General features: G+C 44.9%; 1 protein-coding gene across 2 annotated transcripts; it reads right to left on the minus strand.

Moving 5' to 3' along the window:
* Positions 1–4533: 4533 nt before the first annotated feature.
* LOC115138616 (COMM domain-containing protein 8-like) lies at positions 4534–12631 on the minus strand. Of its 2 annotated transcripts, none has more exons than XM_029675657.2 (5): positions 12550–12631; positions 10877–11032; positions 6696–6848; positions 6265–6420; positions 4534–4972 (listed from the first exon to the last, which is right to left on the minus strand). In XM_029675657.2, exons 2-5 carry the CDS (start codon positions 10982–10984, stop codon positions 4952–4954), a joined length of 438 nt encoding a protein of 145 aa, XP_029531517.1. In that variant the 5' UTR covers positions 10985–11032; positions 12550–12631; the 3' UTR covers positions 4534–4951. The 2 variants fall into 2 exon arrangements, with proteins under 2 accessions (XP_029531517.1, XP_029531516.1); XM_029675656.2 differs by lacking the exon at positions 12550–12631 and adding an exon at positions 11985–12344.
* Positions 12632–15250: the final 2619 nt, after the last annotated feature.

Raw genomic sequence — 15250 nt, forward strand, 5'->3', positions numbered from 1 at the left:
GTGTGCGCTCCATCAGGCATTATGCTCCTGGCTGTGTGCGCACCATCAGGCATTATGCTCCTGGCTGTGTGCGCACCATCAGGCATTATGCTTTTGGTTGTGTGCGCGCGTTCATGCATTATGCTTTTGGTTGTGTGCGCGCGTTCAGGCATTATGCTTCTGGTTGTGTGCGCGCGTTCAGGCATTATGCTTCTGGTTGTGTGCGCTCCATCAGGCATTATGCTCCTGGCTGTGTGCGCACCATCAGGCATTATGCTCCTGGTTGTGTGCGCTCCATCAGGCATTATGCTCCTGGCTGTGTGCGCACCATCAGGCATTATGCTTTTGGTTGTGTGCGCGCGTTCAGGCATTATGCTTCTGGTTGTGTGCGCGCATTCAGGCATTATGCTCCTGGTTGTGTACGCTCCATCAGGCATTATGCTCCTGGCTGTGTACGCTCCATCAGGCATTATGCTCCTGGTTGTGTGCGCGTTCGGGCATTTTGCTTCTGGTTGTGTGCGCTCCATCAGGCATTATGCTCCTGGCTGTGTGCGCACCATCAGGCATTATGCTCCTGGTTGTGTGCGCTCCATCAGGCATTATGCTCCTGGTTGTGTGCGCTCCATCAGGCATTATGCTCCTGGTTGTGTGCGCTCCATCAGGCATTATGCTCCTGGTTGTGTGCGCTCCATCAGGCATTATGCTCCTGGCTGTGTGCGCTCCATCAGGCATTATGCTCCTGGTTGTGTGCGCTCCATCAGGCATTATGCTCCTGGCTGTGTGCGCACCATCAGACATTATGCTCCTGGCTGTGTGCGCTCCATCAGGCATTATGCTCCTGGCTGTGTGCGCTCCATCAGGCATTATGCTCCTGGTTGTGTGCGCTCCATCAGGCATTATGCTCCTGGCTGTGTGCGCACCATCAGGCATTATGCTCCTGGCTGTGTGCGCACCATCAGGCATTATGCTTTTGGTTGTGTGCGCGCGTTCAGGCATTATGCTTTTGGTTGTGTGCGCGCGCGTTCAGGCATTATGCTTCTGGTTGTGTGCGCGCGTTCAGGCATTATGCTTCTGGTTGTGTGCGCTCCATCAGGCATTATGCTCCTGGCTGTGTGCGCTCCATCAGGCATTATGCTCCTGGCTGTGTGCGCACCATCAGGCATTATGCTTCTGGTTGTGTGTGTGCGTGCACGTTCAGGCATTTTGCTTCTGGTTGCCTGTGTGCGCGTTCAGTCATTTTGCTTCTGGTTGTGTGTGTGGGCATGTTCAGACATTTTGCTTCTGGTTGTGTGTGTGTGTGCGCGTGTTTAGGCATTATGATTCTGGTAGTGTGTGTGGGCACGTTCAGGCATTATGCTTCGAGTTGTGAGCGCGCGTTCAGGTATTATGCTTCTGGTTGTGTGTGCTCACACGTTCAGGCATTATGCTTCTGGTTGTGTGTGCTTGCCCGCGTTCAGGCAATATGCTTCTGGTTTTCCACGCGCATTCAGACATTATGCTTCTGGTTGTGTGTATGCGCGCGTTCAGCTATTATGCTTCTGGTTGTGTGTGTGCGCGAGTTCAGGCACTATGCTTCTGGTTGTGTGTGCGCGCGTTCAGGCATTTTGCTTCTGGTTGTGTGCGTGCACATTCGGGCATTTTGCTTCTGGTTGTGTGTGTGTGCGCATTCAAGCATTATGCTTCTGGTTGTGTGTGTGTGCGCGTTCAAGCATTATGCTTCTGGTTGGTGTCGCGTTCAAGCATTATGCATCTGGTTGAGTTTGTGCGCTCGTTCAGGCAATATGCTTCTGGTTGTGTGTGCGCGTTCAGGCATTTTGCTTCTGGTTGTGTGCGTATTCAGGCATTTTATTTCTGGTTGTGTGTGTGTGAGCGCATTCAGGCATTTTGCTTCTGGTTGTGTGTGTGCGTGCACGTTCAGGCATTTTGCTTCTGGTTGTGTGTGTGCGTGCACGTTCAGGCATTTTGCTTCTGGTTGTCTGTGTGCGCGTTCAGTCATTTTGCTTCTGTGTGTGCACGCGTTCAGGCATTATGCTTCTGGTTGTGTGTGTGTGTGTGTGTGTGTGTGCGCGTTTAGACATGCTTTTGGTTGTGTGTGTGTGTGTGTGCGCGTGTTCAGGCATTATGCTTCTGGTTGTGTGTGTGTGTGTGCGCGTGTTTAGGCATTATGCTTCGAGTTGTGAGCGCGCGTTCAGGTATTATGCTTCTGGTTGTGTGTGCTCACACGTTCAGGCATTATGCTTCTGGTTGTGTGTGCTTGCCCGCGTTCAGGCAATATGCTTCTGGTTTTCCACGCGCATTCAGACATTATGCTTCTGGTTGTGTGTATGCGCGCGTTCAGCTATTATGCTTCTGGTTGTGTGTGTGCGCGAGTTCAGGCACTATGCTTCTGGTTGTGTGTGCGCGCGTTCAGGCATTTTGCTTCTGGTTGTGTGCGTGCACATTCGGGCATTTTGCTTCTGGTTGTGTGCGTGCACATTCGGGCATTTTGCTTCTGGTTGTGTGCGTGCACATTCGGGCATTTTGCTTCTGGTTGTGTGTGCTCGTTCAGGCATTATGCTTCTGGTTGTGTGTGTGCACGCATTCAGGCATTATGCTTCTGGTTGTTTGCGCGTTCAGGCATTAGGCTTCTGGTTGTGTTTGTGCGCACGTTCAGGCATTTTGCTTCTGGTTGTCTGTGTGCGCGTTCGGGCATTTTGCTTCTGGTTGTCTGTGTGCGCGTTCGGGCATTTTGCTTCTGGTTGTGTGCGCTCCATCAGGCATTATGCTCCTGGCTGTGTGCGCACCATCAGGCATTATGCTCCTGTTTGTGTGTGCTCCATCAGGCATTATGCTCCTGGTTGTGTGCGCTCCATCAGGCATTATGCTCCTGGTTGTGTGCGCTCCATCAGGCATGCTCCTGGTTGTGTGCGCTCCATCAGGCATTATGCTCCTGGCTGTGTGCGCTCCATCAGGCATTATGCTCCTGGTTGTGTGCGCTCCATCAGGCATTATGCTCCTGGCTGTGTGCGCACCATCAGGCATTATGCTCCTGGCTGTGTGCGCTCCATCAGGCATTATGCTCCTGGCTGTGTGCGCTCCATCAGGCATTATGCTCCTGGTTGTGTGCGCTCCATCAGGCATTATGCTCCTGGCTGTGTGCGCACCATCAGGCATTATGCTCCTGGCTGTGTGCGCACCATCAGGCATTATGCTCCATCAGGCATTATGCTCCTGGCTGTGTACGCTCCATCAGGCATTATGCTCCTGGTTGTGTGCGCGTTCGGGCATTTTGCTTCTGGTTGTGTGCGCTCCATCAGGCATTATGCTCCTGGCTGTGTGCGCACCATCAGGCATTATGCTCCTGGTTGTGTGCGCTCCATCAGGCATTATGCTCCTGGTTGTGTGCGCTCCATCAGGCATTATGCTCCTGGTTGTGTGCGCTCCATCAGGCATTATGCTCCTGGTTGTGTGCGCTCCATCAGGCATTATGCTCCTGGCTGTGTGCGCTCCATCAGGCATTATGCTCCTGGTTGTGTGCGCTCCATCAGGCATTATGCTCCTGGCTGTGTGCGCACCATCAGACATTATGCTCCTGGCTGTGTGCGCTCCATCAGGCATTATGCTCCTGGCTGTGTGCGCTCCATCAGGCATTATGCTCCTGGTTGTGTGCGCTCCATCAGGCATTATGCTCCTGGCTGTGTGCGCACCATCAGGCATTATGCTTTTGGTTGTGTGCGCGCGTTCATGCATTATGCTTTTGGTTGTGTGCGCGCGTTCAGGCATTATGCTTCTGGTTGTGTGCGCGCGTTCAGGCATTATGCTTCTGGTTGTGTGCGCTCCATCAGGCATTATGCTCCTGGCTGTGTGCGCACCATCAGGCATTATGCTCCTGGTTGTGTGCGCTCCATCAGGCATTATGCTCCTGGCTGTGTGCGCACCATCAGGCATTATGCTTTTGGTTGTGTGCGCGCGTTCAGGCATTATGCTTCTGGTTGTGTGCGCGCATTCAGGCATTATGCTTTTGGTTGTGTGCGCGCAATTCAGGCATTTTGCTTGTGGTTGTGTGTGCGCACGTTCAGGCATTTTGCACATCTAACCAAGCTTGCAAAGTCAGGTTACCTCTTAAAAAAAGACTGCTCTAATAGCAAGTCCTGTATATTCCCAACTAGAACACGCACCAGGTTCTCATCCAACACTAGAGACTTGGACTTTTTTTATATAACTCATTAAAATATTAATGCATTATAACGCTGCCATATTGTGGTCCAGATGTGATGAATTTAAGAAGAAAAAGGGAAATTAGGCCCTCCATGACTCTACCCCCCACTGCTGTTTTGGTACATAACATCATAGGCATGAAGATTTTGCACACAGTGTGATCTGTATTAAATATTCAACAGACAAAAAAAATGGAAGGGGTATTATTTGGTCTGATATATAACATTTCCTCTGGGGATGACCTTGACAATCTTTTCACCTAGCCAATCATCCGAGATCAGGAAGGACAAGAGAAAGAGATGAAGCCATTTCAGAGTATGGAGACAGTCTACATCTCTAATATATATTCCATTGATGAAAAGGTCAAACGTTAATATTTATTACACAGTAATAGAATGGATTACAAAAAAAACAGCAAAAATAAAAAGTACAAAAGACTACTTCTTACTGCAGTCTATTAGGCTGCAGTATGATTCTATATCCTTTTCCCTAAAATGTGCACTCATTCACACCCCCTCATGGATTGAAAATAAATGGAATATGGCGCAACACCCACAATCCCATGCTTACACAAATTCAATGATTTTGAATTCATTAGGGGAAGCGTAGGAATCAGTGCCTAAGGGAGTTGAAGGCTAAAAGCTGTATCTGGATCAGACCACTGTTTCCAGAAAGACACTGCATCATAGTTCAGTGTCCATCTATGATGAAATAGCACGTCCCCTTAAGAGCCATAGATGAAAGGGCACAGTGAAATAAATGTCTATCGCCACCATCACTTCAGCTGTAGTACCACCTGTAAGGACACAAATACACACTATCAGGATACATACACACAGAGTTGGCTAGAGGGCTCTTGTGCCACAGAGCCTGCTTTAGCATAGACAGTGGCATTGAGGGCTTCCACCATTTTAAAGTAGTCAACTGGATGAGACTTACTATGGGTTAAGAAAGGAGTGGTCAACTAATGAATTATACTCCTGAACAAACAGGTGGCAGTAAATCACCAACATTTGATTGATACCTATTCAGACAAAATACACTCCAGCACGGTAGACAGTGGTATGCACATTTTTTGTTTATTTATGAACTACCAATACACTCAGAAGTAGACTACTTTATAATGGAGATAGCATGGGCAACGCCATTGAGGGCTGTAGGTATTGACGTGTTGAAAGTACCGAAATGTCTGTTCAGCCAGTTAACACAGCTCCAAAACCCATACAAGACACTCAATCAGGGGTCTCTTCACATTTCCCAAGTCAACAACAGAGGCTGGGAGACACAGTGCTGTATAAAGCAATGACTACATCAAATTCTCTTCCAGCTCAGGTAACTCAGGCAAGCAATAAAATCAATAAAAACCACCTCGAGAAACAACGCGGACTGTGGAGACACGCACCCCTCCACACATTATTCATAGTATTCTCTTTTCTTTTTTAAATAGTCGCAGTGTTCTTAGTTTAAATGTGTTGCTGTTCTTGTCCATTAGTGTATTTTGGCATGTTCTATGTTTTGTGTGGACCCCAGGAAGAATAGCTGCTGCTTCTTCAACAGTTAACTGGGATCCAAAGAAAAATCATATGAGATGGGCCGTCTAGAAGTGTGTATCAAATGTGCACTGCAAAAACCACACACACGAAAAATTACACAGTCAGACTAAACTGCTGTTGGGATACAAATATATTTTTGGGGATAAAAGCCCTTCTGTAATACACAAATGTCTTCTAGGACAGAGGGAATATGGAACGATTAGTCCCTTTAAGTGAACGAGAGCGCAAAAACTGGCAGAAATCACCAGCTATTATGCTCCTGACATCAGTAGGTGAAAAGATAATGATATTAAACTATTGGTGGAACTGCCAAGAAAACTCTTCTCAAGCCATCCAAATCACACCCTCCACTGATGCTGACCAAACGCTCACACACGCATACATGCGCAAGCACTCATACACACATGCTGTGCATAACTATGCACCACTAAAACATTGGACAAACAACATGCTGACACAAACACATTTGATTGGCAATGATAATACCCTAATTGTCATAATATGTGCGCATGTACGTGTGTCCCTGAAGGTTTACCTTATTGGCAGCCTCCATTGAGCTGATGAGTGTTTGTAATTCCTCTCGGTTCATCTCGACAGACACAGGCTTCAGGGCCCCGTTCTCCTTCACGTCCAAACTGAGGTTGAGTAGAGGGGTCTGGAGAGACGAGATCTTATCGCTGGCCAATGCCAGCTGAACAGAGACAGAGAGGCATAGGATTCTAGTGTATAGAAATCATTGTGGTAGCAGTAGACGTGGTGAACCATACACATCAGCATTTCACCCCGGATTAATTCATGACTGATATCACATAATGTGTAAAACCCAGTTGAAACAACACTTTTTTTCATTTGACCTGTATGTCCCATTGAGATAAAATAAAATATATTTTTCAAGGGAGTCCTGATCAATCAGTTTACCAATCAAACAAATATTGTGGTCTCCTCACTATAGTCCAGGGAATTCACCTTTATATGCCAGTCAAAGTCCTGGAGGGTGGAGCTGGACACGTTATTGGTCCTCTCCACCAGCGCCTGGCGGATCTCCTCCCGTCTGGCCCTCAGGACGGTCAGCACGGCCTCCCCGTACCCCCAGCCCACGTCTGCCAACGATGCCAGCACCTGCCCAAAGCAGAACAGGCTGGCAGTTGCACTAATAAATAATCACTCATACTGTACAGTTAAAATTCAAAATCATTTAGGAAATAGGACTTTATTGTGTGGGATAATACATTGGCCGACATTACACAAAAACTGTCAACACAGAAGACACAGGACAATATTAATTTAAAAATGTTTTTTGTAAATATGTTCCTTTGCTGATCTGGTGCAACAGCTCCTGTTGATTATGCAATGAATATCAAATGGCTGGTCTTGTTTCAATCTGCCTGTAATTCTATTTACACATAAAATATTCAGTTAATTAGTTTCTCAACTGAAACAGATGAGTTTGTGTGTCCCTGTAATTGTTCATAAATATTGTCAATATGGCTGGAGGAGATGGTTGCTGTTTTACAGTCCCCTAACCAATGTTTTCTCGCGTTATTTGTAACTTATTTTGTACAGAATGTTTCTGCCACAGTCTCTTATGACCGAAAAGAGCTCAGGACAGCGATTACTCACTTCGTACTGGAAGAAGATTTTTTTTCTTTAACGAGTTGGACGCAAAGGATTTACTTCAGACACCCGACAAGGCCCTCGTCCCCATCATTCGCAGGAGAAAGAGACAGAGATATCAGGGACGTAGGTCGGAGTGCCTTGTAAGGATCTGGCGGAGAGTTGGTAATCTGCCTTTACCATCAGTCCTATTAGCCAACGTACAATCATTGGATAACAAACTAGACAAACTACGATCACATATATCCTACCAATGGGACATTAAAAACTGATATCTTATATTTCACCGAGTCGTGGCTGAATGACGACGTGAATAACAGCTGGTGGGTTTTACACTGCATTGGCAAGATAGAACAGCCGCCTCCAGTAAGAGAAGGGGTGGCGGTCTGTGTATATTTGTAAACAGCTGGTGAATGAAATCTAATAGTAAGGAAGTCTCGAGGTTTTGCACGACTGAGGTAGATTATCTCACGATAAGCTGTAGACCACACTATTTACCATGAGAATTTTCATAAAAATTATTCGTAAATGTCTATTTACCACCACAAACTAATGCTGGTACTAAGACCGCACTCAATGAGCTGTATACGGCCATACGCAATCAGGAAAACTCTCATCCAGAGGTGGCGTACCGAGTGGCTGAGGACTTTAATGCAGGGAAACTTAAATCCGTTTTACCTCATATCTACCAGCATGTTAAATGTGCAACCAGAGGGGGGAAAAAAAACTCTAGACCACCTTTACCCCACACACAGAGACGCGTACAAAGCTCGCCCTCCATTCTATCCTCCTGATTCCTGCTTACAAGCAAAAACTATTCAGGAAAAACCAGTGACTCTGTCAATAAAGAAGTGGTCAGATAACGCAGATGCAAAGCTACAGGACTGTTTTGCTAGCACAGACTGGAATATGTTATGGGATTCTTCTGATGGCATTGAGGAGTACACCACATCAGTCAATGGCTTCATCAATAAGTGCATCAATGATGTTGTCCCCACAGTGACCGTACGTACATACCCCAACCAGAAGCCATGGATTACAGACAACATCTGCACTGAGCTAAAGGGTAGAGTTACCGTTTTCAAGGAGTGGAACACTAACCCGGAAGCTTATAAGATATCCTGCAATGCCCTCCGGTGAACCGTCAAAAAGGACTAAGATTGAATCGTACTACAAACTATTACAGACTACAAAGGGAAGCACAGCTGCGAGCTGCCCACTGACAAGAGCATACCAGACGAGCTAAATTACTTATATGCTCTGATCGAGGCAAGCAACACTGAAGCATGCATGAGAGCTTCAGCTGTTTTGGAGCGACTGTGTGATCACTCTCTCCACAGCCGATGTGAATAAGACCTTTAAACAGGTCAACATTCACAAGGCCAGACAGATTACCAGGACGTGTACTCCGAGGATGTACTGACCAACTGGCAAGTGTCTTCACTGACATGTTCAATCTGTCCCTGACTGAGTCTGTAATACCAACATGTTTCAAGCAGAACGCCATAGTCCCTGTGCCCAAGAACACTAAGGTAACCTGCCTAAATGACTCGTAGCACTCACGTCTGTAACCATGAAGTGCTTTGAAAGGCTGGTCATAGCTCACAACACCATTATTCCAGAAACCCTAGACCCACTACAATTTGCATACCGCCCCAACAGATCCACAGATGATGCAATCTCTATTGCACTCCACACTGCCCTTTCCCCCCTGGATAAAATGAACACCTATGTGAGAATGCTATTCATTGACTACAGCTCAGCTTTCAACACCATAGTGCCCTCAAAGTTCATCACTAAGCTAAGGACTCTGGGACTAAACACCTCCCTCTGCAACTGGATCCTGGACTTAATGACAGGCCGCCCCCCAGGTGGTAAGGGTAGGTAACAACACATCCACGCTGTTCCTCAACACGGGAGCCCCTCAGGGGTGCGTGCTCAGTCCCCTCCTGTACTCCCTGTTCATTCATGACTGCATGGCCAGGCATGACTCCAACACCATCATTAAGTTTGCCGATCACACAACAGTGGTAGTCCTGATCACCGACTACGGTAAGACAGCCTATAGGGAGGTCAGAGACCTGGCTGTGTGGTGCCAGGATAACAACCTCTCCCTCAATGTAATCAAGGCAAAGGAGATGATTGTGGACAACAGAAAAAGGAGGACCGAGCATGCCCCCATTCTCATCGATGGGGCTGTAGTGGAGCAGGTTAAGAGCTTCAAGTTCCTTGGTGTCCACATCACCAACAAACTATCATGGTCCAAAAGCACCAAGACAGTAGTGAAGAGGGCACGACAAAGCTTATTCCCCTTCAGAAGACTGAAAAGATTTGGTATGGATCCTCAGATCCTCAAATAGTTTGAAGGCTGCACCATTGAGAGCATCCTGCTGGTTGCATCACTGCTTGGTATGGCAACTACTTGGCCTCCGACCGCAAGGCACTACAGATGGTAGTGCATATGACCCAGTACATCACTGGGGCCAAGCTTCCTGCCATCCAGGACCTCTATACCAGGCGTGTCAGAGGAAGGTCCTAAACATTGTCAAAGACTCTAGCCACCCTAGTCATAGACTGTTCTCTCTGCTCCTGCACGGCAAGCGGTAGTGGAGCGCCAAGTTTAGGTCCAAAAGGCTTCTTAACAGCTTCTACCCCCAAGCCATAAGACTCCTGAACAGCTAATCAAATGACTACTCAGACTATTTGCATTACCCCCCCCTTTTTTACACTGCTGCTACTCTGTTTATTATGTATGCATAGTCACTTTAACTCTACCTACATGTACATATTACGTCAATTACCTCAACTAACCTGTGCCCCCGCACATTGACTCTGTTCCGGTAGCCCCTGTATATAGCCTTATTTTACTGCTGCTCTTTAATTATTTCATATTTTTTACTTAACTCTTATTTTTCTTAAAACTGCATTGTTGGTTAAGGGCTGATCTTAAGATGATCTACACCTGTTGTATTCGGCGCATGTGACATAAGATTTGACTCTTTACTGAAATAACTATGTAACTTTTAGCGCTTGAAAATGTAGACCTAGATGTTAGCATTGAATGTTACTATGCTGTGTCAAAGAAATTCTATGGGAACAGTATGATTGATGCCTGGTTGAACTTTCCTCCTGAGTGCCAAACAACACAGCAACTTGAAACCAACACACTGTATAGACCTGACACACTCAACCCATCGTCTACTCTGCAGCCATGACAAACACAGCCTACCACACACTGCAGCACTCCCATTTTTGTTCTTGCTCAGCAAAAACACAGCACCCCCAGGAATGGATTAAGAAACACTGACCTAACACTACACCCTTCATATTCCCCCAACAAACCCAACTTCAGCCATCAAGAGGCCCTACACAAACCCAATACACACTGAAGAGTCAAACACCCTGTGACTGACATAGAACCTTCAAAAACCAGTGAGTCACTGCATTGTACACCTTAGAAACCCAACTCCCGTCACATCTGACTCTGTCAAACATGCATGATACAACTCCAAACTCACTGACTCCTAGCTCACCTCTTCGTCTGGGGTGTTCTTACCGACGGCGAGCCGAAACAGAGAGGAGAGGGAGTCGAGGACCTCCATCCATTCTACAAGGGTCCACATGTCACCATAGTCTGCCATCCGAGGGGACTCCCGCCCACATACACTATCCACCACCCTGTGTAATAGCTGGGGGAAAGAAAATGTGTATCATCATCATCATGATGATGATGGTAGCCTATGGTAGGATTGAATCTACCCACCAAAACAAGTCAGTAAACAATGCCATGCCCATGTTTGTGTGGAAGTCAGTGTTTTGGAGTAACTGATTTATCTGCATGCTTTGGATTTACAATCAAGCATAATGCTCCCTCTGCTGGTCAATTATTGGTTCAGTGTGTGCTTATGACAATGACATGGGCACACTGCCAAATCGAGCCCTGACAGCTACACCCAGGCAATCATAGATCAGAAAGGATTAGACGGGTTTAAATAATATGATGACAGCTCCACAAAGCCTATCATAAGTAAAGTTTAAGTAATTACCATATCCTTTCAGACCTACTGGAGTATTTATAGGGGCGGTTTACGATTGAGTATTGATATGCTTTCCTAATGGTTAGATGCAGAAAACACACATTGTATCTGAATTGGGGAGCTTGCAACAACATTGTAAGCTACATTGTTACAACAGTAATACAAATCACATTTTAGCCCTTGATTGGGAGCATAATATCTTGTTTTCATATTATATAAACAGACACGAGAGTACTCAAAAGCCTGTAGTATCGTCTCATCTGAATGCACACGCAGAGTATTTAGTCCATTGGATTGTACTTAATGGAAATATTTTCTCCTTCTGTAATACTATGTAGTTCAGTTGGTAGAGCATGGCGTTGGCACCAGGATAGTGGTTTCAATTCCCGGACCTACACATACGTAAAATGTATGCACTCATGACTGTATGTCAATTTGTTTAAAAACGTCTGCTAGATGGCATATATTACAATGGTCTGTTGCTATGTAACAAATAATAATAAACGCATGCAAGGGTTCTCCTGATATTGCATTGTCTAGCTCCAGGACAGTGGTGAAAAAATTACACATGTATGAATCAAGGAAATGAATGTATTATACTTACTTTTGGACATTCTTCAAGGAGTAATTTGGCAAGTAAATGTATCATGTTTTGTTGTCGAGTTTCGCCTTCCTTGTAAAACGTCACGAATCAGCTGATAAGTGATCACGTGGTAAACCGGGGAAATCTGCTGTTTCCTGAGAGTACTTTTTCGGCGTGGCTCAACATTGGGATTTTTAATTATCATAACTCAAACTGGTCCATAAACAAAGGGCGCTTTCGTGTGGATAACTTTATCAAGACTAGAGGGAATACAGTTTATGTCAAATTGACGTCTACATTTTTTTTTTCATATTAGCCAACCCAAACCCTTTTCCAAAACTATCCAATTTCTCCCAACCTGCTACGGAAGTTAAATCAAAATGTATGAAGAAAAATACCATTTTCGTATTTATTTTTTTAAAGATTTGTAAAACTTTAGAATCTTTAAAACGTATACAAAATAAAATGTTTTCGCTACATGTCTGTATTTGGTTTGATATAACGTTAATGTATTATTTTTTCTTCTCTTCCTTATTTCTTTGTGTAATCCCTCTGGCTGTTCTGTTTAATAAAAAAAATTACTTACTACGAAAAGTGAATTCTGACAATGTATCCCGTGTTGTCAAACCCCCGCCTTTCAAAGTGTTGCATTATGGGGATAAAAAAAGATCAGATTTGCTGACTACATCAGACCGGAAGAGGCAAGTGAGAGGTTTTACTCAGCTCAAAGTATGTCCACGAAAATAAGAATAATTTTTGTATGGAGGTCAATAATAAGAGTGGAATTTGGTCAACAAAACATGCAATTGCATATTTGCTAAGTGAGGTTTATTTGATCGAATAAAAGTTACGTAATGGTTAGATTGTTATGAATGTACTGATAAGTGGACGCACGTGGCATTTCGGCAAATAGGGGGGAAAAACGACTTTAAATGGGAGTTGTCTGTTGTCATAGAGATAGAGGATGTACATTACCATGGAGGGCTTTCGCCCTTTTAAAGTAGTAAACTGGGTGGCGATTCCAACGAGTTGGGAGCAATCAGCCAATGAAAAATAAGAAAATTGGCTACTTTAAAATAGAGAGAGCATCAATACCGCTGTCCATGCTGTCACAGACGCTATGATGGTACAGATACAGATACAAATGTGAGTCCTCTATCTAGCTCTATGCCCTCTCATTGGCTAGAATGGTCATACATGATCTCGCCTCCTGTCTGCTTCCATCTATATAACGACATTAAAATACTTCCAAGTTTTTAATGTCACATGCACAAGTACAGTGAAATGCCTTTCTTGAAAACACAACAATCAATAACAATGTAATACTATAAAACACATGAGAATAGAAAAAAATACATAGAACACAGTAAGCATACTTGGCTCCCAGTTCTAAAAGAAAATATGTGCTTGTTTTTTATTTCACCTTTGTTTAACCAGGTAAGCAAGTTGAGAACAAGTTCTCATTTACAATTGCGACCTGGCCAAGATAAAGCAAAGCAGTTCGACACATACAACGACACAGAGTTACACATGGAGTAAAACAAACATACAGTCAATAATACAGTAAAAAAACAAGTCTATATACAATGTAAGCAAATTAGGTGAGAAGGGAGGTAAAGGCAAAAAAGGCCATGGTGGCAAAGTAAATACAATATAGCAAGTAAAACACTGGAATGGTAGTTTTGCAATGGAAGAATGTGCAAAGTAGAAATAAAAATAATGGGGTGCAAAGGAGCAAAATAAATAAATTAAATACAGTTGGGAAAGAGGTAGTTGTTTGGGGTAAATTATAGGTGGGCTATGTACAGGTGCAGTAATCTGTAAGATGCTCTGACAGTTGGTGCTTAAAGCTAGTGAGGGAGATAAGTGTTTCCAATTTAAGAGATTTTTGTAGTTCGTTCCAGTCATTGGCAGCAGAGAACTGGAAGGAGAGGCGGCCAAAGAAATAATTGGTTTTGGGGGTGACTAGAGAGATATACCTGCTGGAGCGTGTGCTACAGGTGGGAGATGCTATGGTGACCAGCGAGCTGAGATAAGGGGGGACTTTACCTAGCAGGGTCTTGTAGATGACATGGAGCCAGTGGGTTTGGCGACGAGTATGAAGCGAGGGCCAGCCAACGAGAGCGTACAGGTCGCAATGGTGGGTAGTATATGGGGCTTTGGTGACAAAACGGATTGCACTGTGATAGACTGCATCCAATTTGTTGAGTAGGGTATTGGAGGCTATTTTGTAAATGACATCGCCAAAGTCGAGGATTGGTAGGATGGTCAATTTTACAAGGGTATGTTTGGCAGCATGAGTGAAGGATGCTTTGTTGCGAAATAGGAAGCCAATTCTAGATTTAACTTTGGATTGGAGATGTTTGATATGGGTCTGGAAGGAGAGTTTACAGTCTAACCAGACACCTAAGTATTTGTAGTTGTCCACGTATTCTAAGTCAGAGCCGTCCAGAGTAGTGATGTTGGACAGGCGGGTAGGTGCAGGTAGCGATCGGTTGAAGCATGCATTTAGTTTTACTTGTATTTAAGAGCAATTGGAGGCCACGGAAGGAGAGTTGTATGGCATTGAAGCTTGCCTGGAGGGTTGTTAACACAGTGTCCAAAGAAGGGCCGGAAGTATACAGAATGGTGTCGTCTGCGTAGAGGTGGATCAGAGACTCACCAGCAGCAAGAGTGAGTAAGAAATGCTCCTCAGGCAATCTAGCTGAAAGGCACAGCACCAACAGCTGACATGAAGAGGGGACTGGAATTGGAGATGACAGTGACTACAGCAAGATGCAGAATGTCAACTCCTCACCCTGTGGCCTCATCATACATCCTGACGTCCCTTGGCTTGCCTCTTCTGATGGCCTGGTCTACGACCCTCTCGAGCATCCACCTTTTGGCCTAGTTGAGAATAAGAACCCAAACGTAAAGGGTTTTGTGGATTGCAAGTATGTTCACATGCATAACGGTGAACCTTCCCTGAAGAGGTAGCATGCCTACTATTGGCAAGTTCAAGGTCAGCTCTACATCATTGTGTTGGAGTGGTGTGACTTTGTTGTCTGTGAGCATGAGGTCATTTTGGTCGAGAGAATAGAGACTCAGTGGTGTTCTCACTAATTAGAGAGAAGGGTGACTGGTGTGCATGAAAAAGAACTTAGGCAGGCAAGACTAAATAACAACGGATAGGCTCCTTTATCTTTCAATTAATGAAAGAGAAACAAACCAACAAATCTGTCTGTGCAATTAATAATTTAAAATAATTCAGTAAAAACTCTTCACAACATTGTGTTTGGAGTAAGCAG

Source organism: Oncorhynchus nerka, linkage group LG12 (assembly GCF_034236695.1).
Source record: "Oncorhynchus nerka isolate Pitt River linkage group LG12, Oner_Uvic_2.0, whole genome shotgun sequence".
NCBI classification, from domain to species: domain Eukaryota; kingdom Metazoa; phylum Chordata; class Actinopteri; order Salmoniformes; family Salmonidae; genus Oncorhynchus; species Oncorhynchus nerka.